Below are 26,569 nucleotides of genomic sequence, written 5' to 3'. Positions count from 1 at the left end.
ATTAAACATCACCATATTTTATTACCCAAAACCACCTGTAAAGAGAGGGCCTGGTCATGTTTTTGTTACATATATAAAGTACAAACCTTAAAACAAACTACATTCTGCAACTTCCTAGAATTAAGTTCTTGATTTTTTTCTCACTTCTAAGCCTGTTTATTGCAGAAACCGTATAAAACCACTCCCTCTAGCACATTCCTACATTCTGAAGCTTACGTGTTTATTGCAAAAAGTGATTCTGTGGAATGCTGACATCACACTAATACAACATAGTACTATATATATAACCTTTGCAAGCCACAGTATGCTCTCTGTAGGTGATAATGGGAAAATTTACAGTATGAGACCACAAGCGCATAAGTCAGAGGACCACATGACTTCTGTGTGGTAACCCTGAAACCAGAAAAGAAGCATCTCTGACTGCTTGCCCTGGAAGGTCCTATAGAGCCTCCCCTTGCCTCCAGTACACACTCCTGTTAGGGCTGCAGAACCCTGAATCTAGTATGGACCAACCCCTTTAAGTTTTTTCTCTATGATTGCCAATCACCCTCTGCTAAGGCTCAATGCTCTCTAGCAATATTCTTGTCTATCACTTCTCCTTCCAGATTTTTGGTTTACTAAAAACTGTAGTTAAAGTATAGCAGGGCTGAATGGACATAATAGACCTCTTCTTCTGATTTCTGATACTCCCACAGAGATTCTCCATGTTCAAATAGAATTTCATAAAACAGAAGCCTCACAACATTTTGCAGCAGTGTCCCCACTGGCAATTGCATGTATGTAAGCCATACAGAACTTGAGATCAAATTCTCCCGAGATAAAGCTGATAGATAGGAACTGGAGATCCATGCATTTCTTGAAAAAATCTGAGGAGATGAAAGTCAGGCAACCCCTGATCTCAGAACCACCAGGCCTAATTTAAATCCCAGTCCACCCACCAAAACCCATGATATTGATGTATTTCTTTTGTCTTTGCTGTATAATTATGAAGGAGGTAAAAGAGTCAAAAAACATATCTTTTTAGGTTTTAGAGATGATTTTTTTTTTCCCAGAAAAATATTTTGGCATGAAATGATCCAGAAATCCAGGTACTAACATGTGACTGACTCTACCATCACATATTTTCTGGACAGAAGGCATATGGGACATCTTTTCACTATTTCATCACACAGAGAACAAAAGTTCCTTTGTCTAGAAAGAGATTACTAAACCACCAAAAAAATCTCTGCTGATGCTCTGAAGCACTCTAGACAGAAAATTAGAACAAGTAGAGTCCCTGCGCTCAATTATGAAGTGGTAAAAAAACGAAGGTTAAAGCCTTGCAGCTCAGGTAGGGATAGCATGATATGTTGCTTGAGACCCAAACTCCACTACAGGAAGCAGGCAGACCTCTGGGTGGAATTTTCATTCTTGATGATCTAACTGCAGCCTTCTAAGCCAGCTGGCCATTACATTTATTTTCCATTGGATTTGACAGGTCTGGTCTGCCTCCAAGGCTGCACACAGAACAGCCTGAGTATCATGGATCTGAAGACCTCATTACGAATGTGTAAAAAATCCAGATACAGTAACACAAACACCAGCAAGTGTTGGACAGCTGAGGAAATGTGCTGAATGATTCTGATGCCCATGCTGATTTTATATGGACTAGAAGAGAGTTACTTCCAATTCAGCCTTCCTGTAATGCCAGAGCCAGGCCTTTTATCCTCTCCTGAACATACATAGCTTGGGAAAAGTTGCTATTCAACTGCCTTAAATTGATCTATTGTTTCATGAATATTGCACTTACACTCCTGTAAATCCTTGCAGCTATTGATGTTAATAAATCTCTTTGATTTTTACAAACAGTTGCTTGTAAAAAGAAAAAAAAGAAAAAAACTATCACTTAATTTGCTTTATTTCTAAAATGTGCAAAGAAAAGGCATAAATGAGATCTTGTTGATGCATTTTTCCTTTAGAACACAGCATAAGTGGACATGGGGAAAAGTATAAAAAGAACAATTACCATGAAAACGTGCTAGAAACATTGTTACAGGTGGATTCAGTGGCTGCTGAGGGTATACGTTGTAGAAATAGAGGAAATAAAGAAAAATCACATTTTCTGATATACAGTTTCTTCTTTTGTTATCATGATCATATGGGAGATAGAGGATATCAGAAATGGGTTCTTTTGGACTTGGTTTTCAGGTACTGGCCTGCTTTTTCAATCTTCTATGTACAGGAGTCCTACAGTGGACATAAATGTAATTTACAGAACTTTGGAACCTTTTAACACAGAGGAAGGTAGGGAAATAGTTTTTCACATGAGTTGCATTAAATTTCATGTTGTCCCAAAGCAATTTCCTCTTTCTTCTGTATGCTCTTAGGGGGAGGGAAAAATGGGATAGAATGTACAAGCCCTTGCCCTCTGCCACAGGAAGCCACACCTTTAAACAGAGGGAGGCCATTTTCTCTTTTCTTTACGGTTGCTTGGGTCTCTTTCCATCTCCTTTAGCATCCCTTATGCACTCTGCTGTTAGTTATTCAATCCACATTTATTCTTATCCTATGTAACCCTTGCAGAGAGTGTGTCTTACGTGCTGGTGTACAAAGGATTTTTAAGCTCATTATTAGGAGAATGTGTGACATAGTGGTCTGACACCATTTTTCCAAAGACATTAATCATGATGTCTGATTCTGGTTCTTGCAGTGATGTTTGGGCAGATTAACTGACATCGGTTTCCTCATCTGTACTTGTATGACAGGCTAACAAAAGCATCCTAGAAAAATCCTGTTTGACAAAGTAAGAATGCATACTTTTGTCAAAGGTCTGCTGAAGTTTCACAAGGCTAGAATGGTACAAACATACCAGTATCAACAAGCATGAATTATTGTGGCTCGCCTTTAATCACACAGATCAAATTATCAAACTTCCCACTTACACCTGAACTGGTATATAGGAGGAAGCCTTCTGGAGCAAGAACTTTTGGATCCATACCATGATGCTTTAATGACTTTACCACCAAACCACGGATAACTCCAATGGCATGTGACAGATCCATAGGAATCACCAGGGATGGTGGGCTTTTATTGAACGGGATGTTTAAACAAAGCCTGAGCATGTCTAGAACATGAAAGCGGTACAGACTGGAGACTCAAAAAGAATGATAGGACTGTGGAAGAGTGATTGAAAAGTCTGTCTGGAGTCATGACTAATATTTCCCAGCATATATATGCACAGTTTCAATAAATGTCCTATAAAGTGTTACAGAAAGTGCAGAGATAATGTTTTTACACAGCATTATTATCGTTGTGAGAATTTATTTGCCGATGTTTGTCAAGAATTTTGAACAATGGCACATTTATATGCAGTAATAATAAAATACAGTCATATTTAGCTGCTAGGCAACTACGAAAGAATGTAAGGCTCTTCCTCCAGACTACCATCACAACTTCACTTCATCTTGACACCCCGTATTTCTTCCTGTGCACTTGGGAATCATGGACACCTATGTTTTGGTTCCACTGTTTTAATTGCTGTACTGGTTTTGGCTGGGATAGTGTTAATTTTCTGCATAGTAGCTTGTATCATGCTATGTTTTGAATTTGTGATGAAAACAGTGTTGATTAACATAGGGAAGTTCCAGTGAATGCTGAGCAGTGCTTACAGAGCATCAAGGTCTTTTCTGCTTTTCACACTGCCCTGCCAGCAAGCAGGCTGGTGCACAAAAAGTTGAGAAGGGACACAGCTGGGACAGCTGACCCCAACTGACCAAAGGGATATTCCATACCATATGTGATCATGCTCAGCAATAAAAGCTGAGGGAAGAAGGAGAAGGGGTGACATTCGGAGTGACAGCGTTTGTCTTCCCAAGTCACTGTTAGGCATGATGGAGCCCTGCTTTCCTGGAGATGGCTGAACACCTGCCTGCCAATGGGAAGCAGTGAATGAATTCCTTGTTTTGATTTGCTTGCGTGCATGACTTTTGCTTTACCTATCAAACTGTCTTTATCTCAACCCATTACTTTTCTCACTTTTAGCCTTCCAATTCTCTCCCCCATCCCACTGGGGGGAAAGTGAGCCAGCAACTGTGTGGGGCTCAGCTGCCTACTCAGGTTAAGCCATGACAATTACATAACAAAATGCTAGGCTGACTAGCAAGATGAAATATAATAAATGGACTTCTCAGTAAGGGACCTCCCCTAGGTCTCTAACCAAAAGGAGTAAAGTGATGTAGGTCTGCAACTACTCATACGCATATTAATTTTCTGTCTTTGGATATGGAGATTTTTGGGTCAGGTGTAGCACTGTATGACTTCTATTGGGAGCCCAATCAAGTATCTTTACCTAGCAAGCAGAGCAGGTAGAATCAATGGCAGTTTCAGGTTATCTGTGTTTCACTCTGTACTGTAGGACAGATACGCCTTGAATATCACAAACAGTATCACAGATCTATATATGACTATAGTGACATATGAGCATCTCATATATTTTAAAAGAAACACTTCACTTGGTCCTTGGCGAAATAAAGGAGGAGTAACACTGCTAATGCCAATGGAGTGGCAGTGGTGCAATATATCTCACGCTCTCCTCCTCCATATGGAAGGGAAGTGCAAATAATTTGTCCCAGGATGTAGTTCAAGCAAAGAGGCTAGGTCAAAGTAGCAGCATTTACACCTTGTTCTGCTGGTGATCATGAAGACTAATTTTGAGATAAAATATTTTCAACTTGATGCAGAAATTATGTCCTCATTTTACATCATGATGAAACATAAAAAAATATTTCTAGTGATCTGGTATATATCTACCTGGTACAGACAGGTAAGTTAAACATATTGATAATCATCTGCCACTTTTTTCTGTAAGTGGCTTAAACTGAGGTGCTACCTGTCAGACACTTTATTCAAAGGATCTCCAGCTAAGTCTCCCTCAGTTCAAATATCTGCATCGCCTCATTTGGTATTTTGTTGTATTTTAAAATTTTCTAAATAAAATAAAAGAAATAAGTCTTAATGACTCAAAGCTACTTTGCGAAGCACACAATAAACATTTCTGGAAAATTATCAGCCACATTATCATCCTGCAAGCCCCTGAATTAGTTATCCCATAGTCTACAGTGTTCAACCAACAGCACTGATGTTAGCAAGAGCTAATCCCGTGAGTGAAGAGTACAGAGCAAAAGCAACATGAAACATTCTAGCTGGTGACAGGGGATTCCACGGCTTCAGACATAGTCCCCTCACACTTGAACTGAAAGCTTTGTAAGAGAAGTGTTCCAGGTGAAACCACAGCCACACACAAGTCAGAGTAAAACACCCATTAATTTCAGTCAAGACACATATTTCACTGTAGGAATTTCATTGTTGCTAGTCTTGCTGTATTTTCAATATCCTTTCTTCTACTTAGAATAAAGAAGTGAAGTTAAAAAGGGGAGAGGAAGCACCATATGTTATATGTTAATAACTACACTTACATAAAGAACAAGGAAGGATCTAAAGAATTGCAATCCAATAACTCTGACTTCACTTTTAGGACAGAAATTGGAAATGCTTGCTATGGCTTCATTTACAAACCTTTAAAACTGTATGCTGCATAGACCAGCCAGAGTAACTCAAACTCATAAAAAAACTACACATGGCAAATTTACTGTATGTATTGCTGATATGACAGAAGATAAATGTGACACAATGAACATTTTATTTATCTCAATTTCAAATCAGTTAATGCTGCATCACACAGCAGTTTCACCTACAAGGTCAGACATTAGAAAAGTTGCTCATAAAGATTAAGAACTGGTTTACAAAATGAGAATGGAGGGTGTCAGATCAAGAGAAAGCATTTGACTTGCGTAGGAGTAATAAGCACAATAGGTATCAATAGCTTGATTTTTACACAGTTTATATTGAAGACAGTATTTCACAGGGAATCAGAGGAAGATAATAATATCAATGGCAAAAAGCCACTCTGGGCTTTCTCCTTTTCAAGACACTGAATGGTCTAGCTTCCCTAAACACAGTTCTCAATAGCATGCTTTCCCAGATCAAGGCTAAAGTCCTCTGCTAGGTACCAGGCTGAGCTTTATAAAGAGAAATGCAAAGGAAAAAAGCAGAGGAAGGCTCATTTTTCCCCATCTAAGTACTACTCTGAATGTGGTCTTAAAGGCTAATAATGCTAGATCATTGCTACTACAGGAGTTCAGAGGGCTGCTAGTACATAACACAAGTTGATCATCCCAGCTCAGTTCCCAAAAATACAGTTCAAATCAATTCTCAGTGGCATTCTTCCTTGACAGTCCCAGAAAGTACCAAACAGTGAAGGCGCCTTGGAAAGCTCTCTTGACTTACCTCACCTTCAGCACAGGAGACTCCAAGCACTGGTTGCTTCTTTTGCCTGAATCATATCCCAGATAAACACCAGCATACAACTGTCCACATCCTACAAAGGGGCCTCTCATTTTCTCACCAAAGAGGACAGGTTTTCCAGCAAAATTCCATCCACTGTGAGATTTTACTCAGAGATACAGACCTGACTGTGAGGCAACACCATAACATTTGCACCATCCACAATCTGCAACCTTAATGGAAGTTTGTAATGCAGAATTGCAAACGTATAAACTTCAGGAAAGCATTTCACAAGAGCCAACTGTGTAGGTCATGATCAGAGGTAACAATTAAAGTTTCTGCTTCAGCTGACTTTATTCTCTCACCTGGAGACTTGGGTGCTGCTTTTTCCAGCTCAGGTTTGATCAACTTTGGTACAGCGTTGGGTAGCTTGCCCTGCCACTAACCATTCTAGAGACAGTGACAAAAAAAAGCATGTCTGTCTCCTCAATAGTCAGTCAATGTAAGTAAGTCAAACTTACAACCAAGAAAAACACGATCATAAGAAAGCAGAGATCCAAAAGAAATACAATGCAGGGCAGACAAACAAAGTGTTGACTCTCAATCTAATGTATGCAACAAATGGCAATAAAATTATTTCAGGCTTTTGAAGACATATCTTCTAGATCATACATAAAACCTGACTGATCCCTGGCCCAATACACCCTACTGCAGACTGATACTAAATAAAGCCCTGATCTTCAAGTCTTTAAACTTGGTTAAATACTCCTTCTACCATAGAAGTGTCTGTGGCTAACCTTTGTGTGTGGTGCCTGGATGATGCAAGTCCAAAGAAAATATTGATATGCAAAAACAAAGAAACAACAAAACAATCAGTTTTCCAACACAGTGTCTGTCATCAAAAATTTTTGAGAGAAACTGCAACAAATTGTAACAAGGACATAAATGTTCTGGACCTTTCCCCTTCACATCTCACCTGAACAGAGTGAATCACCAAGAGGGACAAATCAGGATCAGTTCATTTAAGAATATTCACAAAAAGACTGCTCATGTCTACATTACATGTGCCTGAGACCATTCTCCAGCATGAAAAAATTACTGGCACAACAGCTCACCTCCATACTATTAAACACACAGAGTGCCTGAATTCAAAGCCTTCAGGAGGTTGTCCCTGGTCAGTAAGAGTGCTAGCTGGTCCATACTGAAACCATGCCTGAAACAATTTAACTGCAAAGACAGATTAGTTCAGTGCCTGAAGACTTCCCTGGCATTGCTTAGCTTACCAATATAGACAGTTATTCTGATACTGAATTTTATACTTTTTGAAACATGTTGTGTTATCTTGAAACTTAACTCCTGCAAGTTAACTTGTCATTAGCTTGGTATCTTGCATCAAGCAAATCAACAGGTGAAAGAGACAGAAGTTCCACATGATATGAAAGTTTATCCAAACCTTTTCAGTTTACCATCTGTGCTGGAAATTTCTCAACATAATTAAAGATACTGAAGACTTATACCAGTTTCAGTTAAGTCTGTAATGCAGCAATTTAAACTGTATTGCCACTTTTACATAGAGCTCTCCAGAAAACCTGCAAAAACAGTTTTATTATTTTAATATATTATACATAAACACAGTCAGATCTCTTTCAAAAATCTTCCAATACTGTGTTCATTCAGCATAAACCCATGTGGCGTAACTTCAAACTCACAGTGAACTCAAGGGATACCTTCTTGTACAGACTCTGCTTCATCTTATATAAGACAAGGGGTTTACGGTCATCTGGGACTGTATTGCAAATGCTTTTTTGTCTCCAACATTAATGTGATTAGGGCTTTATATCCAGGCTGGACACAATGAGTTAAATTCATTCCACTATCTTTAGAGAGACCCTTTGTGGGACTATACCTCAAAAGCTGACTCTAACCCTATTAATACAAGCAAAGAGCAATGCCTGAAGGGATTACCTCCTCTGTTCTTTCAAAACCAAGCCACACCATCCACTGCATTTACCTGACATATAACTGTGTTTCTGTTTAGCTCTTACTTTGAAATTCATGACGCTGTCTCCTTTCTACCCAAGCAATGTTTTCTAAATCATAGGAAAGAAATATGGTGGCTGATTTAAAATACTCCCCATAATAGACATATATGGTTAAAATAATGAACTCCCTATTTGCATTCTTGAACAAGCAGAATCCCTATCGCCAGGTCTTCCAAAGGCCATCCCTGATTTTCAACTCCTGACTCGTGCATGAAGTGAATCACTACAGGAATTCTGAAGTTTAAATTTATATTATTAGGCAGTCAACTGTCTATCGTGTCGTGTCGTGTCTTCCCCTTTCCAATCAATATCCATTGAATATGTATCAATCTGGCATTTTTCTCATGAAAATATTATCTAAGCAGTCAGCTACTAAGCAGTCCTGTCTTCTTAAATTTCATGTATCTCAATCAAAGTAAAAAAATAAAACAACAAAATAAAAGAATATAAAAAGAAAGAGGAAACGTATCTGATTACATAGGAGGAGGGAAGATTTATATTATCTAAATACGAATCTAAAAATTAATTTGTATTATTTAAATACTATTATCTAAATTAACCTCCTTAGTTCACAAATTATTGCTAGTTTATGACTAAAAGTACATGTCACTACTGATATTGGTATTTTAGTATACTGCTTTTGGAGGTCTAATCTTGAACCTCTAGGACACTGGTCCTACCTCACTACAACTCTATTTGTCTCTCACAGATGCTACAAAATACCAAGTTAAGAGTACAAAATCACAAACTTAGTTTAAAAGCAGTAAAATCTGTGCATTTCTTCTCCTATTAGAGAAATCGCAGTACCTGTAAAAATAAAGCTAAATTTCTGGAGAACTTTCTAGCTAAGTCGTAGAATCAAACTTAGGCTTCTCCCATGGTCAAGCACAAGGCCAGCCAGTTAGCCGCTGTCAAACAGTTTAATGGTGTTATGCAAATTGTATAATGTTAGTAGTCATCATATAGTGAAAAACAGTGTTTGTCAGCAGTTAGAAGTACCTTGACCTTTTGAAGTGGCAAGTTTTAACAGCAGCAAAAATAGCAGCAAATACAATTTAGAAGACAATAAAAACTTAAAAAAGGTATGAAGTGAGCACTGTGGCTAGTGCTAGATAGGTTTCATCTTAAATATTTGGTATGTTTCCTGAAGACTCAGATTACTGGATATAATGAAAATATTCAGTTTCTTCTTTAACTGTGAATTTCTCATCCTTGTTTCAGGGGGAAAAAAAAAAAAGAAGATGTGCACTCAAAAGCTCAAAAAGCGGAAGACAACAAAAAATATTCCAAAAGCCTTTTTATGATTTTCAAACCAGTCTGGTTGATTCCACAGGCCTCGTTCACTATTGACAGCATTGAATTAAATGTTATTGGAAAAAGAGATTTTCACACATGGTGTCTGAATAGTGTAAGTGACAAAAAGCAATGAAGCAGAGAAGTCAATTGATGCAATGTAGTCCACATTTTTGGTCTAATGCAATAGCTATAGAGTTCTTAAGGTAGACAGACTAATGCAGAAGAATAAACATTACAGTCAATGGCTGTCAGTAGAGCCATCAGCCTCACTGAATGAGGAAAATTACTGTTAGATTGAGGGTGTAGGACAAGGAAGGAATCCAGTCCGTTACTGCTGGCGAGAGGAGTTATACTATGTAAGTCCTTTCATTAAATAGTTAGATCCCATCTCAAAACAAGTTAATTTTTTCTCCCCTATACCACCCTCCTACTATTCTTCCGGGAAAGTGGTTCAAGAATACCACTCCTCTAGTGATTTTAAACTTTCTTCTAACTACAAGATTCAGTTTACACATAGATAGTTTATCTCCACTTCTTTTTGTACCAACTTTATCCTTTATGTACAAGTTAAGGCTACGGATTTCCACACCAATATTTACCTTAGGTATTTAATATATATATACTCTTAATTTACTCAGTAAAAATGTTTGGCAATTCAGTGCTTTTCAAACAGCTTGGAGTAAAATCTTGGATCCAATGAAATTAGTGGCACAATCTGACCAATTCCATGAAGTTAGAATCCCATCAAAGTTTTCCAGTCCAGACCACTAGACACAGATATCTTATTAGGATAATAGGTAAATAAGTAAACATATAACAGTTATATAAAAGAAAATAGATCAAATATGGGTGGATTCACTTCTTCTTCCTGTCTCTAAACAGTTTCTTCTTATCACTGAAACATGGGTAGTGTATGAGCTCTAAAAAAAGAAACCATGGAACAAAAGCGTATTTATACTCTCTATATAAATCTGAAGGCTGTTGAATTCTTTCAACAACTCTGTGAATTCTTTGTTCCAAAGGAAAAAACCCCTTATTTTCTTATTAGACACTTTACCAAACACCGTTAAATAATTTTCAACTATACAGGTAGCTATTTTATTTCTAAAAACAAGTTAACACCTACAAAGCCCTTGCATTGTAGGACATTTAAAGTTAAAAGTCCCACTCTGTCCTTTTCTAGCTATCATGCTAAAGCTAATGGGCATGCTGAATTTCTCCATTGTACTAGAGGTGGAACATGAGAAAAGCTATAGTTGCTTTAGGCTCTCCTGTCCTTAGTCACTCATAACTTTTACAAACCATCACAGAATGTATTGTTCTAACATTTTTAAAGCTTAGTTTCACCTTAGGAATCATTTCCTCTGCTGCTGAAAATGTAGAGAAGGAAGGGAATATTCATAAAGACATTAAAAAAAAACTTTTAATGAAACGGAATCTTTATCTTGAGCAAAGCTAAAGAAAGAATGAGTTTCTACAGAATCCAAATCTTTTGGTCCAAATTAAATTGACATCATCTCCTTAGAAAGATCTTGCATGTAGAGAAAAATTCTCTAATATCTCAGTGGAAAAGGCATTTAAGCAATTAATCTATGAAGAACAATGACTCTATCTTTATCTGACTGCTGGGACAAAACGTGAATTCTCTCGGCAGCCAGGAAAAATGATGGGATTATTCACAAAGGAACTAAAATACTGTTTTTTCTCTAAATGAGCCTGTCAGTGCAAAACAATAGAGTAGAGCTAAATATTACAAAGGAAGCTCTTCTGGAATAAAAGATTGCAGATATATTACTCTTCCTTCCCAAATGCAGACCTAAAAATCAACAGCAGATCTAGTGTCTATAATTACATGATGGCAAAAAACTCATTCAAATAGTACATCAGGTAGCATACTCAGGTATTTCAAATTTTGAACTTATAAATAAGTAAATAAGCAAACATATAAACATGAGCTGGCCAATAACACTCTTATTCTGACTCAGTTAATTTCACAGTTTGAAGACCTAAAGCAAGTAGTGTAAACAAGTAAGTCAAATTAGATACCTGCCTATGATGAGATCTAAATTCTGGTATTAACACAGAAATGTAAATTTCTGTTGAATTAATCCACATTTTCCTTTACATAACAAAAGTACTTGAAAACATAGCTAATTATTCTTGAGGGCCTAGGGCTCTTACCCAAAGAAATTATTAAAATGTCATTTTCATTTTTATCTTCTTGGGGATTGTCTATCAGACAATAGACATTTAGTGAGCTTATTCTTCTAAAATGTATTTTCTAATTACTTACTTTCAAAAAAATGCTTAACATTCTGTTCTCTCTCCTCAAGGGCAACAAATAGCTGTTTAGAGCTATGTTTATGTTTAGGAAGGAAAGACAGCCTTTAAAATCATTTACAGTAAGGCATCAAACAACAGTCAGAAGCACTAAGTTTATAAAACATGCCAGAAGTATTCTCTGTAAGTTAGGTAATATGTTTTACACAGATTTAAACAAGCCCAGGCCTGGTCTCATTAAGGGTGAAGGCAAAACTGCCTTGTTGCCAATGGAGAAATGTTGTGTTATTTATATCCCTAACTAAACATTTAAAATACATGAGATCTAAAGATGTAAGAAAGTGTTAGCCTCTTGCGCCAAGGGATAAATGTATTCAATACTGTGCAGGGCACCAGAGTGACAGGATAAAAATTGTACTACCATAAAAATGGAGCTCTGCTCTTGGTTTTGTCAGAAGTACAGGTGTCTGGTGTGATCTGAAATGATCTACATTACCCAGGGGATGGCAGATATATCATCGGACCTTTAGGAGCCCCATGCTTTTCTGGAACAGTATCTAGAGGCTAATCAAGATAGACCACAGGGCCTAAACAGCACCAGGTACTTAGACAAGTGTAATGAATCCCACCATTGCAGAGGGAAGGGATTCAACCCCAAATTACGACATCTGAATGCCAGTGTCTGCTTGGGGGGGAGCCCGACAGGTATAGGTATCTTGACACCCTCCACCATCACTTAAAATTGGGAACAGGATTCAGTTACTTAAACAGAAGTGTCTAGTGTCATCTGAGATGACTTAGGACACAGCCTGGCTTTCTGTTGCTAGCCTAAAAAGATGAAGCTTCGTAGGTCCTGTGTTATTTCTGCCAGCCTTGTGCACATCTCGGCCAAGGGCACCTTAAATGCTGGATGCCTACACATAAGTAACTGGATCACACTACAAGTGATTCAGTTACTGAATCCAGTTACCAAGAGTAGAGTCCAGAAAAAAGATTCAAGTCACTCTGATACAGACATTAACTGGTTGGTCAGCTGAATTAGTCTCTCTCCTTCATTGACTTCAGGGAGCAGACTGTTATTAATATATAGGAAACTTGTACAGCATATTTGAACACCTAAATTTAAGTACTGTTCTCTCAAACTGAATCCCTTTCCCAATCTAACCCTGTAGCTTGTACACTTGCTGGAAAATATACCTCGTGCAAATCATCCTCCACAAACCTCATCATCAGGATGTTTATCAGCAAACAAACTCAACCTTCCCACATAAAATATCTTGAGATCCTTGTTTTGCAAGTGTTACATAATTTTCAAAGCATGATAGCTCATAAGTGCCAGTGTCATGAACATCTTTAAGTCCATGTTTGTGACCACACTAATGATGTAATGTGTGAAATTCCAAAATAAGATTTTTTAACAGAGCATAATATCTAGATGTCCATAACACTCCTACTAATATCCTATTTTATTCACTAGGTAGTAATACTTAAATACAACAAGGCACAGTGCTTCGAGAAAATCATCATAAACTAGTCAAACTCTCCTGAGACAGTGTTAGCAATCCATACACATCTACATATCTTGTAAAATCAGGCAGTGTTAGTCCATTTCAACTGCACTAAGTATTTCAAATGGAGTGAAAATTTAAATCAATCCTTCATTTCTCTCTGCCCCTCCTGTATTTTTCATTCTGTAAAGTCAAAGAAATACACCAAATTACCAATCAGTGCATGCCATCTATGCTATCATCTTGGATTACAGAACAGACATCACTTTCTACCAGAAATTGCCTAACCTGAGCCAACTTCAAACTGTTGCCAGAAGCCAAAGGAAAAGTCTATTGAAAAGAATTCTTCCACTGTAGTTTTCCCTACTGTACTTTTACCAGCTTTTTTTCAGTTCCAATTTTGGAAGTCCCACCACTGTGGATTTTAAAACTTGACTTGACTAAACTCCAGCAAATATACAATAGTTAGCAGTCCTGCACTGGCAGAGAAATAGGCTCTTGATAAGTCTTCCCCATCTCTAATATCTCTGATTCTATGGTTCAATAATGACTGATGATTTTCCTTGGCTGCAGGCAATGGTCTGTAGGAAGACAAGCTGAGGAGAAAGAAAAGAAAAAAAGAAGAAAAAAGAAAACGATGAAAACAAGAGATAAGAAAGAAAGAAGCAAGGAAAACAAAAGTAACGAGGAAAGTGGAAGGAAGGAAGGAAGGAAGGAGGGAAGGAAGGAGGGAAGGAAGGAGGGAAGGAAGGAGGGAAGGAAGGAGGGAAGGAAGGAGGGAAGGAAGGAAGGAGGGAAGGAAGGAAGGAGGGAAGGAAGGAGGGAAGGAAGGAAGGAGGGAAGGAAGGAGGGAAGGAAGGAAAGAAGGAAGGAAAGAAGGAAGGAAGGAAGGAAGGAAGGTCGGTCATAAGGCGAACTCAAGGTACAGGAACCCTGAAGAACAAGATTCAGTTTCCACTTCTATCATACTTAACATGTTAGCATACCAAATCTCTTATTTCCCCTGTGCCTCATCCTCCCACCATTAAGTTTTTAACAGCCAGGGGTATGTGAGCAGCATGTCTGCCTATTAGTGGTGTCTAATAAAAAACATTAATACCTGGAGCAGTGAAAGGCCAATCTTTTATTGTATTTCATAAAAATCCACAATTATTCAAACAAAAAAGGAGAAACTTAGGTACTGTGATGACAAGGCAACATGAATGTTTGTGGAACAATTTACTTATTTAATAGTACATTCATTCAAAAATAGAACAGTTTTTAATTTTGCATTGTGCAACATTTACAATCTGATCCAAAATCCATTTTATTTGTTAAGATTTTTACATTTATTTAAATGCATTTTGAAGCAAACTATTTGGTTTTGTATTTAGGTAATAAAAATTAACTTATTCCAACTTTCATTCTGAAAGAGAATGTGCTACTCTGTATCTTCACTCATCTAATGACATCCTTCATGTAATCCTACTGACAATGTTCTCTACCAAGTTTTGGTATTTACATTTAAAAAACAAAACAAAACAAAACAACCCACCAGGGTTTTAAGTGTTATAGACATGCTTTTCACCTTTTCTGCTCTGGTACTTGTCTCCTGAACATATTCACTACTTGAATTATTACACAGATGACCAATTTGAAATGCTGAATTTGTATTTTATGATATCCCTCTACTACTTTTTATGAAAAAAAGTGAAACTGTCCCAAGATAAATGAATGATGAAGATATATTCCTGGCTCTTTTACATCACTTCTCTTCTATTGTTCTTAACAAGTATTGGACAAGGCAGCAAATACTCTTCAATTAGTCCAATTCACATTTGTGGAAGCTAGGTTACAAAGATGGATAAGCTATGTGATCGATATGAAGACTCATGATGGAACTGGACACACAACCCAGATCTCCAGCCCCCCAGCACAATGCCTCAGTCACTTATTCACATCGCCTCCTTTTTCCTACATATTTAATAATACGTGCCACAGAGAAGAGATAACAAAGACCTTTCCAAAGCTGACATGTACAAGTAATGAAGGACAGAAGTATCAGAATCCAGCACTTCATAATCAATAAGGAAAATCGAAAAATGGAACACAGTCCTGGGTTGTTGGGGGTTTTTTTATTTAAATACATAGAAGTAATGAGAGAAAAAAAAAACAACCTTACTTGCCAAGACCAAAATCATGCTGTACAGTTAGCAATATAATACTATTACTTCTAGCAATAATAATAGATTTTATTATGTGGAAGACAGATCATTTATTTTACTTGCAATTAAATCCATTATTACTATTCTGTACAGCATGTAAACCACAACATGTAGACAAACACAATCTGTCAATTTCAAGTGGGTCAAAGCCATTTCCTAGAAGAGCATCACACGACCAACGTCTGAGGTAAGAAAGAAAAATATGACAGGATCATCACCTTCAGATCTGGATGCAGTACAAAAGGAAGCTATTTCCTCTTTGGTACACTTTATAAATATCCACTGATACATTTAAAGGAAGTATGTTCCTTCCCATTGAAAGGGATGTTTGTTTTTCTGTTTTGCTATCTACATTTTAAAGAAATCGATAATTTTCCATCTGCCTTTCAGCTTGTAATTTTCTGAAAAGGTGTCTCCCCCTCACCAACCTGTATTTCACACTTGTAAGTGGAGATGTGATTACATGTCAGCAAAAATGAACAGGGCCAATGAAATAAAACAACTGTTTCTCTACAAGATCATGAGGAAAAAAATATTAAAGACCACATTTTCTGATGTTAGCATTTCTTTTCAAATTATCTATACATCTCTGAAACCAGTTCAATTGTTTCGTAAAAGGTAAAAATGCATAACAGCATCCCCATGTATTACAGACATGTCATGTGAGTGGCAAAAGCTGATGAAAATTGATATAGATTTGTCTTACAGCAGTTGCTTTTCCCCCCATAACCGTGGCCTGGTATGAAGAGTACTGGTGAGCTAACAAAATCAGAAGCTCAAAGCGGAGGGCATCAGTCCTAGAGGGACATTCTTTCCCCGAGCTCTGAGCCATCTGATATAGAGACAAAGCCACTGCTACCAAGAGGTAGCAGCAGAGAGACAAATCTACCTCCACCCTGGCCCTACAGTGACAGATGTTCTTTTAAGATGCAGCCATAAGGAATTTGTTCCATTATTCCTCCCAATGTACAGAGACATCTTCTACAAACACTCCATAGCACAAACATCCCATTCCACACTGCTGTTCCACACAAGGGTCAATCATGATATGGTCCATGAAGAATTAATACAAAAGGCAAAATATTTCTCATCCACAGCCACAAAACAATTGTCAAATAATATGCTTTATGAATATTTTCTCATAGTGTAATAAAAACTGCTATTGTTCTACAGAGAAAAAGCATCAAGTGACTTTAATGTTCTACAGAGCTATTGTGGCTCATTGCTTCAGCTGCACATCCCCTGTCGCAGCAGTTTTAATCCCAGAATTGTAAACCTCTTTCCCAATATTGGGTTCAAGTCTCAGCACTTGAGACTGGATTGCCTAATGCTAAGCACTAAAATCAACAGGGGATAACTTTCCTCATACTCTGAAGCCTTGACATTGAAATTAACAGAAGACAAAAACACCTGAGCAAGCCCCTAAGTCAATTATGTGCTGTAATACCTCAAAAGCTATGCTAGGAACATTATGATCACAGGTGAAGTGCAGATAACTCCTCAGCTGGTATAAACCAGCTGTTAATAAGTAGAGAAACACTGTACCAACAGTTTCAGTTAATAAGTAAAACTACGGAAATATTTTTTTTCTATTTCTGTAATTTATGTCAATTTTAATTTATCACAGAAATAAGTTGTTACCACTTAATTGCTCTTACTGTACAGCAAAGATGCTTATAATGAATGATGATAAGCAGGAACATGAATGAACAGTTGCCAGGCAACCAATAAATAAAGGTTCCAAATAGCATGACCCCTCTTTAAAGGATAAAGCTCCAATCGTAATTATTTTTCAAATCCATTTCAGTGCCAACTAAAATCATGTTTGCAGCACTAATCCTGGTCTTCCTCATACAAAATGAAACCAAATCTGTCATTTGACATATCACAGATAACAAATTAAACAGACTCAACCTGCTCCTTCAGATTATGGTCAATAGTGTAGTTTCAGGATAGCGAACAGGTTAGATAATAAACTGAAATCCAAACCAGAGAGGTGAGAAGAATTAAGCAATTTAAATGGGTTAATTTAAAAAAAAAACCACAACAAACAACAACCCACACCGTACATTGTTACTTTAAGGATCTTCAAAAAGCATCAACAAAGTCCTCCATTGTTTAACTCCACAAAGTGATCATTCAGTAAAGTAGAAGGATGAGACAGACTTTAAAATACTGAAAACAGATGCAGTTTGAAATGTTTTAAAATCTATATAATACCACATTCTATCTTTATAAACTCTTACAACTCAGTCCTGCTGAGTGCATAAGCAGAGCTGAGGTGCCTAGAGCAAGCACTGACCTTTTAAATGGATTCAAATAAAACTGACAAAGAGCAGCATAAATCTTAAACCAGTTAAAGAACACAGTATATCCACTCTGAAGAAACAATGAATGCTTATGCAGGAGTTTTACATTATGCCTTCTGAATAACAGAATGGGCAAGAGCTTGGGCTTGTTCAAGTGGTTTTGGTGGGCTAATAAATTATGTATTTATTTTAGTAAGATCTCATGTCAGAGAATATTAGGAATACATGTTTTGGTAGGTTTATGTTGCACTGCATAAGGTGATTACATAAATCTCTTTTACTTAACCATTTTATTTCTTTCCTTTAGTAGAATTGAGGACCACTAATAGCTGTGATGCTTAAACACTAAACAGTCAAAAAATTGCAATAGGAAAACAACATGAACTACAATTATAAACAAATCCATCTTGCATCAAAGGTCTAACATACTATGTCAGTTGTGAACTGGGACCATCTTTTCAATCGGTCTTTGAAAAAAATACGGCAACAGAATCCATAAATGTCCCTGCAACATTAGTAACACAAAATAGTCTCGTACTTCACAATGGAAAATTTATCTACTGCAATTTTTGTAAACAGGAATTATTGTTTAAATTACAGCAGAAAATGCACTCTGGCAGCTAGTAGTCTCCACATGTATTTCTTCATATCAGATGAGAGCCAGCTCATTATATAGTAGGTATTTGCCTTCTATGACAGAAAAGTGCTCTGTTGCCTGTCGGACACATAACTTTCCAATTATTTTCCTTATCTAGATATATCTGCTCATCAAAAGCCTTTACAGGAGGTTTTCTATGTATCTGTATTTCCTCAATAATCAAATAGGAAATACACACCACATTATATCTATATTTTTATTGACTATTATTTCACCCAGTAACCACCTCTACCACCTGATTCAATAACTCCTCTCCATCCTTCTAATAATTTCAGTTTGAATTTCTTGTTCTAACAAAAATCCAGTTCATTTAGTTGATACCTGATGCAAGAGTGAGATTCAGAATTTAAATAACTGAGAATCATGCACACTGACTGCAACTAAAAACAATGCAGAAGACCCTGTAAAGTCTTTTTAGGACACCTGGCACTATTTATACCAAAACCACCTTAATTGCTTCTCCATAGTTTTGAGCTTGCATTTTAACAAATTATAAAGATATTGTGTTGTGCTTGCAAACCTGACAACCAAGCCCACTAATTGAAAAGCGTGTAAAGGTGATATTGGAGGATTTTTTCCCCTCCCAAACATTTATTAATTTTCAATGACCAACTGAAGAATTAAACTGGTCAGTTTTTACGCTTAAAAGACGCAAAGTCTATGGAAGAAAAGGTCATGCATAACCATTCAGCAGAAGCTGGAGGCTAACTGTAAAGTTTATTAACAATGAAAACAATGGGGTTCTCAGCCGCTTATTACCATGGAGGAAACTGATGGTAATTTTCTGAAGTTTGGATTCCACTGTATTTTGTTCCACAATATGCAATTTAACTGTCCCACCTCTGAAAACAGGAGGATAGAAAAGACTGTATTGTTTTAAAGAGCTGCTCACACTAAAATAAGAATCATTTTAAGATCTCCCCTAGGGATTCAAGTCTATATATTTAGCATTAGAAGAAGGAAAATAGAGCGTAACTGCCAGCTTGAGGAGAGACATGATGAAGCATGCTTTGTCTCTAGTGTTTCCCACATCACAAATACAGTCAATGAAACTAGGTGCGATTCTAAAAACGTTTCTTTGCTCAACAGGCTTTACGCAGATACCCAGCTGAGTAAGAGTAGGAAGTATTAGGATCTGGAGATTAATCTTATTCCAGATTCATGCTGACCCTGTCTTCTGAACAAGGTATTCTTGTTTCAATAACCATTTTGTTAAGGGAAAAATGGTGACATTGTTTTTAGATTTTTTTAATATTGAATATTTAATAGCAAATTAAATATACACATACTTATTATTTAAATATATAAATAAACTAAGGGATAACATTAGAAGATAAACTCACAGGATAATACCAGCTCAAACAGTACAATACTATTGGTTTTAGGAAAACATATTAAAAGAATATATATAGTCTATATGGATGATACTTGTGAAAGACCACCTACAGACACTCCCAATAACATGCAAAGGAGTTATCTTTGAGCAACACAAGATACTGTTACTGGGGGGGGGGGGGGGGAGTTGGTTGCTCCATCATTTTTTAGTAACAAATTATCTTGTGTCTGCTTGTTTCAATTTTACATTTAAAATGTTCTTTTAATAACTATTATTCCATTCACTATCTCACTGATGGACATTTTCCTTTGCTAGTGTACAGAAATAGCTGAAAATAGTAGAAAAACTCTACATTGATGGTATATTCTTCCGTTAGTGCACTTACTCATTGATGTTATAGTTTTGGACCAAGAGTTCAACACTGAGAAGAAGGAGATAACAGTATAGTCTTTACAGACTATGTCAGAAACATATGTCAGAAACAATGTCTCACAAAAATGCCACTGGTAATCAGTGAACTTTGGAAATTAATGCTAAAATCTTCCTGTACATAAGAGTATGTGAATCTTAAACTTCATCATTACTTAAACTATCAGTTTACAATCATCTCTCATGCGGCTTTACCACAAAGCTTTCGCTGATTCAGAGTGCAAGTGTGCCCCTCCAGAGTCCCGTACTCCATGATCTGAATTCTACCCAGCTATGTCTATTACATGAAATACGACATACATGAATACATTTCAGGACTGACAACTCAGCTATCATCGGAAGCTTGAGGATTTCATCCATGTAGATATTTGTTCAAAAGACATTTTACAGCAGAACAACAAAATTATAAAGAAGAATGGTAATGTTCATACAAACTTGTAAACTTCAGCTTTGTGTTTTTCTTTTAAAAGATAACATTTTTATTCAATATCTTTGAGCTACAGTAATATCTCCTAAGAATTGCCCTGGCTCACAGCCTAACAAACCTGCATTGAAGCAAACAAACAAAAAAATAAAACACTGCTATACAGATTTTGCTTATTAATCAGGAATGTGGATTAAAGGAGACAGAATAACAAGAGAAAATAAATGATCTCCTCATTTTATAATGTTCAACAGGTATTATCTGTACTTTATTTGGAGACGAGAAAGAATGAAAAAAAAATTCTGCTTTCCAACCATCCTAAACATCTGTTCAGCGACTCTGAACATTTAGTTCATTCAACTAAATGTACACCACTTCTTTCCTGAACCCTACTTTGCATATTTATTCTTATTGTAATAAGAAACATTTGTCATATTTTTACAATTTACTATCCAGTACAACTGTTTTATGCACTTGTTCTGACACGGATTGTACAGCACAATACATACAGGCTGTTGCCAAGTCCTTTGCCTCAAATTTCCCATGCTTTTAGCCTTTGCTGTTCCCAACAAAAAGAAAGTTGAATTTTCAGTGCTACCCAAACAATGTGAATGTGGCAATGGCTGTTTTGGGGTAAATCTCAGGTCCATTTAGCCCAGGACCATGTCACTGACAGCGGTCAAAGGCAGTGGCCTAGGGAAAAGTCCCGTAGTAGGACAACTCTCGAATACTAGAGTAATTCCCTGGAACACTCTTCTGGCTCCCAGCAATCCGTGGCTCAAGGACTTAAATATAAAAAGAGACTGGGAGCGCTGGCATATGACAACACACTTTGTTTCAGAAGGGCTGGGAGGAAGAACAGGAGATGGCATATTTCAAAAGGGAGAAATATGTGCCCTCATCACACACACACGCTACTTCATTTCACCCAACAGTGATTCTTGCTCCCGATATTGCCTTTGCCCTCAAAATGTGCTGTTTTCCATGTGGAAGAGGTGGCAAAAATGAAAGTGTTTCCCTTCTTTCCTCATAAAACCTCCTTCTGACTGGAGTTGGCCTCCTGTTCATATTCCACTTGACTAAACCAATCTTTTTCTCCTCCCACACTAGCTCCATCTGCCGCCCGTCTCTCCAGCAGAGCCAGATGCCAGCAAAGCAGACTACTGTGGGAGGAGAAAGTTCTGTTGCTGGAATTTCTTCCCCATACCCTGCAGGGGGCCAGCCTGTGAAGCCTGGAGAGGAGACAGAGAGCAACTTCCTCTCTTCCACGCTGCCTTCCCCTGCTCATCAGTAAAGAAGGCAGCTGAGGACATGAGCAAAAGAAGGATAACTTCCATGTGCGCTCTGAAATTTGCGACTTTAATATTTATATAGCAAAAGTATTGCAATTGTACTCCAGACTCGAGCATGGTACACACCGCATAAACACATAAGAAGACATGAGTCCTGCCCCAAAGAGCTTACAATCAAACAGAAGCAGAGATGCACATTTGTGATAAGGAACGAACAAGAGTGACTAGCGTGTAGATTACAGAGAAAAAAAGACTAGGATTTATAATCAGGAGAGATCTTAATGATGGAGTAAAAAGACAATCCTTTCTGGAGAGACACAACTCAGAGAGAGAAGCTATAGATGTGTGTTGTTAAGCTGAGCGGAGGATTGCATGTGGCAAGGGAAACTGCCAGTAGAGAGGGAAAGACTAGAATGAAAGCAGACATGGGGAAAGAAAAAGTGACTTTTTAATATGTTTGAGGCAATCTTGCATGAGGCAGAGGCAGAAGAAGTACAGGTAAGAACTTCAGACGAAAAGGGAGCCAGTCTAGGGACGGCGGAGCAACTGCGGCAGCAGTCTTGCCAGGGATGGTAGCAAGAATGAGTGTCACTGAGTGAGAACAAGAGCTCATATAAAACAAGCAAGTGTGCATATGTGCGAGACAGAGGAAAAGACACAGACTTCATTTCTTTGAGAGAAAGAATTGTGGGAACATAGGAGATGAAAGAGACCAGAAAAAAGAATGAGTGAGGGTGGTGTATGGTTGCAGCAGAAAGTTTGGAGTGGGCAGGACAGAAGAAAGTGAAGAAACACAGGGATCTAACAGAAAACCAGAATTATGTATTAGAATTTGAACAAGCACATATAAATTAAAGAGACACACAACAAGAAAGACGAAGAAGTTGAATAGACAGGGAAAGGAAGAGGGAAATACATCACATTGAAACAGATTACAAAAAAGGGCTCACAGCAGAACGAATGGAGTGACAGGAGAGGGAAAAAGGAGGAAAGAATATATGCAAAGATGATAAAGTCGGTAAAGGAACATTAATTAATAAAAAGCACTATGCAAAAATCCCAAATGGGAAAACTGGGAGTGTATAGAAAAGTGACTGGAAATGGATGCCCACTGAATTCTCACTGTCACTTAAACTCTTAGGGTTTGCCCCATCTAGGTATCCCCACATTTTAATCTTCTTCTTCACTTGGAAAAATTCTGTTTCCTGGTCCTTCACACCCTCTAACTTTTGTGCTGTAGTTGCATCTTTATGCCGTTTGTTTCACTATTTCTAGCGGCAACTCTTTTTGTTACGTTTAAATGGGAAAAATATCTTATTTTGTCAAATACTCTACCACAAAGAAACGTGCCAAAATCTCAAGTTTCCTTCCTCCTGTCCCCATAACGCTCTTTCATTCATTCTTCTTTCAAAAAAAAAAAAAAAAAAGCTGGGGAAACTCAGCAATACGGCGGTATCTAAAGTCCAAGATATCCACAGAGCCTTCCCTGAGCTGCGTGTACACACTACGCCCCAGGCTTCCTCCGTGCCCGGGCTGAGGGTTTCCCGTCTTCCGTGGGCGAGGGCAGCGGGGAGGCACGGGCTGCGCTCCAGCGCTCAGCATCGCGCTTTGTGCTGCCGCGGATAACGGGATCTCCGGCTGAAACGCATCCATCAGGCGGGGGAACTCAGGGAGGGGAGCTAGCTACCGGCTGCTGGAAAGAAAGCCGACACAGGCGTATGCCCTGGCTGCTGGAAGACATGGCTGGCTATTTGATTTTATTTTATTTAGGGAATACAAAAAAAGGGAAGGAGGGAAAGGCAGAGGGGGAAGCACACACGCTCGCACACGCATACGGCTGATCTTACCTCCACATTGAAATACTGCTCCGCTTTGCACACTGTAGCACATAAAATCCAAAGGAAGGTTTGCAAGAAAAACACCCTGGACTGAGACACGAAATCCAACCGGCTTCCAGTGCTGAATGCGAGTACGATCATAGTGAACTGTGCTTCAGTGGATGGAAGATCTCTCTCTTTCTCTCTCTTTCTCTCTCTTTGCCTTAAACAAATACACAAACAAACCAACCACCCCCCCGTGTCGGTGAAGAGCCCGTAGCGCAGGTTCACCCACAGCAGGGGAGGAGGAGGAGCAGACACTTCACAGCACAGGCAGCGGCGGCGGCGGCAGCGGCGGCAGGGTCAGCTCTCGCTCATCCTCACCACCAGTCCCGTAAGGAGGGAATGTGGCGTCCGAGTGCAGCCGCAGCTCCTGCACGACTCCTCTCTGCCCGGCAGCAGCAACCGCCTCCCCGTGTCCTCCTCCTCCTCCTCCTCCTCCTCTTCTCCTCTCCTCCCCTGCCTCCTCCCCCTCCGCCTCCGCCTCCTCCCGGGGAAGGCCGGCTCGGCTCGGCTCGGCTCGGCTCGGCTCGGCTCGGCTCGGCTCGGCTCGGCTCGGCTCGGCTCGGCTCGGCTCGGCTCGGCTCGGCTCGGCTCGGCTCGGCTCGGCGCCTCGCCCCCCGAGCTCCCCTCCACTCCAGAATGTTCAGCCGAAATCTACATAGCCCCGCCCCGTAGGCGTCTTAAAGGCGACGGGGCCAGCGGGGGGCCCTGCCGCACCGCCGCCGTACGGTCGCGCTCGCCAGGCAGCCAGCCCGGTGCCGCCGAGAGCGGCAGTCGGAGGGCGGTCGGCCGGCCGCTCGGAGGAGGGCTCGGCCCTTCCTCACACGCACGTACCGAAGCAGCCGCACAAGTGCCAAGTCCGCCGGGAGAACGGGCCTCTCCTCTTCACGGAGAAGAGCCCGGCGCGACGTGAACGCCCTGAGTCTTTCCCCGCTCCCGCGGGGCGCGAATGCGGTCGGGGCAGTGCGTGTGCCCGGGGGTTACCGCAGGCACGCACCGCCCGGGCCGGGCTTCCCTGCCCGCCTTGCGCGCCGGGGAGGGGGGCGCAAGCCCGGCGGGGTGGGGGCGTGCACGCCGCTCCCGTGAAGCGGCCGTGAAACGGCTGCCCAGCGCCGTCTGCGGCGGCGGCCGCCGTGCCCGGCGGGGCGGGTCGGCGCCCGGCGGGGCGGGTGTCCCTCAGCCTCGGCGTCCCCCTGCCGCCACCGCGGGGCCGGGGACGCGCAGCTCGTCCCAGCCCCGCTGCGGTCCGGTTCAGCGGAGCTAACCCAACCGCCTGGCCGTGCTGCCGGGAAAGCTCTCTTGGCAGCACCGAGACGGACCGTGGCGAGGGAGGAGCGTGTAGTGTAAGCGGCAAATTAAAGTGTTTGGACAGTGACTAAGGCGGAGAGATGGAGTTGCCCGAAATGCCGCCCTTGACGGGGAAGCATCATCGCATAGTCATTAGGCTGTCCCGGAGCGATTTGTTCTTTCCGCGGCTCGAAGAAAATCCGAAGTCACTGCTGACAAAGTTCACAGAAAGTGAGATCACGATAGTGTCGTTAACAGTGATATAAACGAGCCGGACAAAATCTGGGTATTGGGTTGATTCAAAATCTATTTTAATGCGTCCAAATATATGGTCATATATTTAAGGGAAAAGAATGTGTGAAATACCTATAGCCTAGACAAACTTTATGCTGGATATCGTGATGTTCAAAATGCCTTGTGATTATGTCAGGTAAACTACTCTTGCAGTGATTTTATAGTTAATGGGACATTTTATGCAGCCCTTTGATATGTTAACAGGGTTATCCAGTCAAAGGAAGGTAGAATGATCCACAACATTAGTGAGACAAGCCAGTGCAATAATGCATCTGGGGAAAAAAAAGCAAGCTTGCTGAAAAAAAGAAGCAATTTAAAAATTCCAAGATTTGAAAATGTATCTTGTTTTTACTTGCTTGGTTATCCAAAAAGATGCAAAGATACTTGATCATGAACCAGAACAGCCTAGAAGTGAAAGATATACCTAACAGATGAAATCTCCTTACTTAGATAGTTGAGGTCGATGGCCAGAATTAAAACACGTGCAGATTAGATGTATAAAATTTTGACAACACCTAGTAGCAGGATGTAGGAATGTGGTAGGTTCTCCATCATTTGATATCTTAAGAGTAAGACATTTATCTCTGAAGAAGTCTGCCTAACCAAAAATGACAGTATTTAAGCAGAATTCCTTATGTGATATACTTTTTTCACATTAACTGCTTGATCTTAAAGGCATTTTCTGTTCTTCAGATTGTTAGTGAAGTGAATGATGAAATCATGAAATATAGAGCTGGCAGCAGGCTAGAAGGACCTGTTGGCACTTTGGTGGCCAGTATCGGAAGTCAAAATGATCTTAACAAATTAAAGAAACGTCTTGGAACCATCAGGAAGAAACTTAATACTGACAAATGCAAATTATATTTGGGAAGAAAAAAAACCAAAAAGTAAAATCAAAAGGATACTGTTAAAACAGCAGCACTTCAGAAAAGAATCTGGGGGCTGTAATGGACTATAAAGTAAATATGAGTCAGCAGCATGCTACCATTAAAGAAAAAGACAAGACAGC

At 39.4% G+C, this 26,569-nt stretch overlaps 1 protein-coding gene across 2 annotated transcripts in view; it reads right to left on the bottom strand.

Annotated features, from left to right (window-relative positions):
• MMP16 (matrix metallopeptidase 16) overlaps positions 1-25,238 on the bottom strand; it is a 194,842-nt gene extending 169,604 nt beyond the window's left edge. Inside the window, exons 1-2 of one of the 2 annotated variants that reach the window (XM_072852252.1) lie at positions 24,814-25,238; positions 23,947-24,139 (exon numbers count right to left, since the gene is read on the bottom strand). In XM_072852252.1, the coding sequence (XP_072708353.1) occupies positions 23,947-24,078 (132 nt within the window). In that variant the 5' untranslated portion in view covers positions 24,079-24,139; positions 24,814-25,238. Of the gene's footprint in view, positions 1-23,946; positions 24,363-24,813 lie in introns of those variants that run through there. The other variant, XM_072852251.1, reaches the window with a different exon arrangement.
• Between the last annotated feature and the right edge of the window lie 1,331 nt (positions 25,239-26,569).

Source organism: Ciconia boyciana, chromosome 2, assembly GCF_034638445.1.
Source record: "Ciconia boyciana chromosome 2, ASM3463844v1, whole genome shotgun sequence".
NCBI classification, from domain to species: domain Eukaryota; kingdom Metazoa; phylum Chordata; class Aves; order Ciconiiformes; family Ciconiidae; genus Ciconia; species Ciconia boyciana.
Note: the sequence above shows the minus strand (reverse complement) of the source record. Positions and strands in the feature narration are given on the sequence as shown.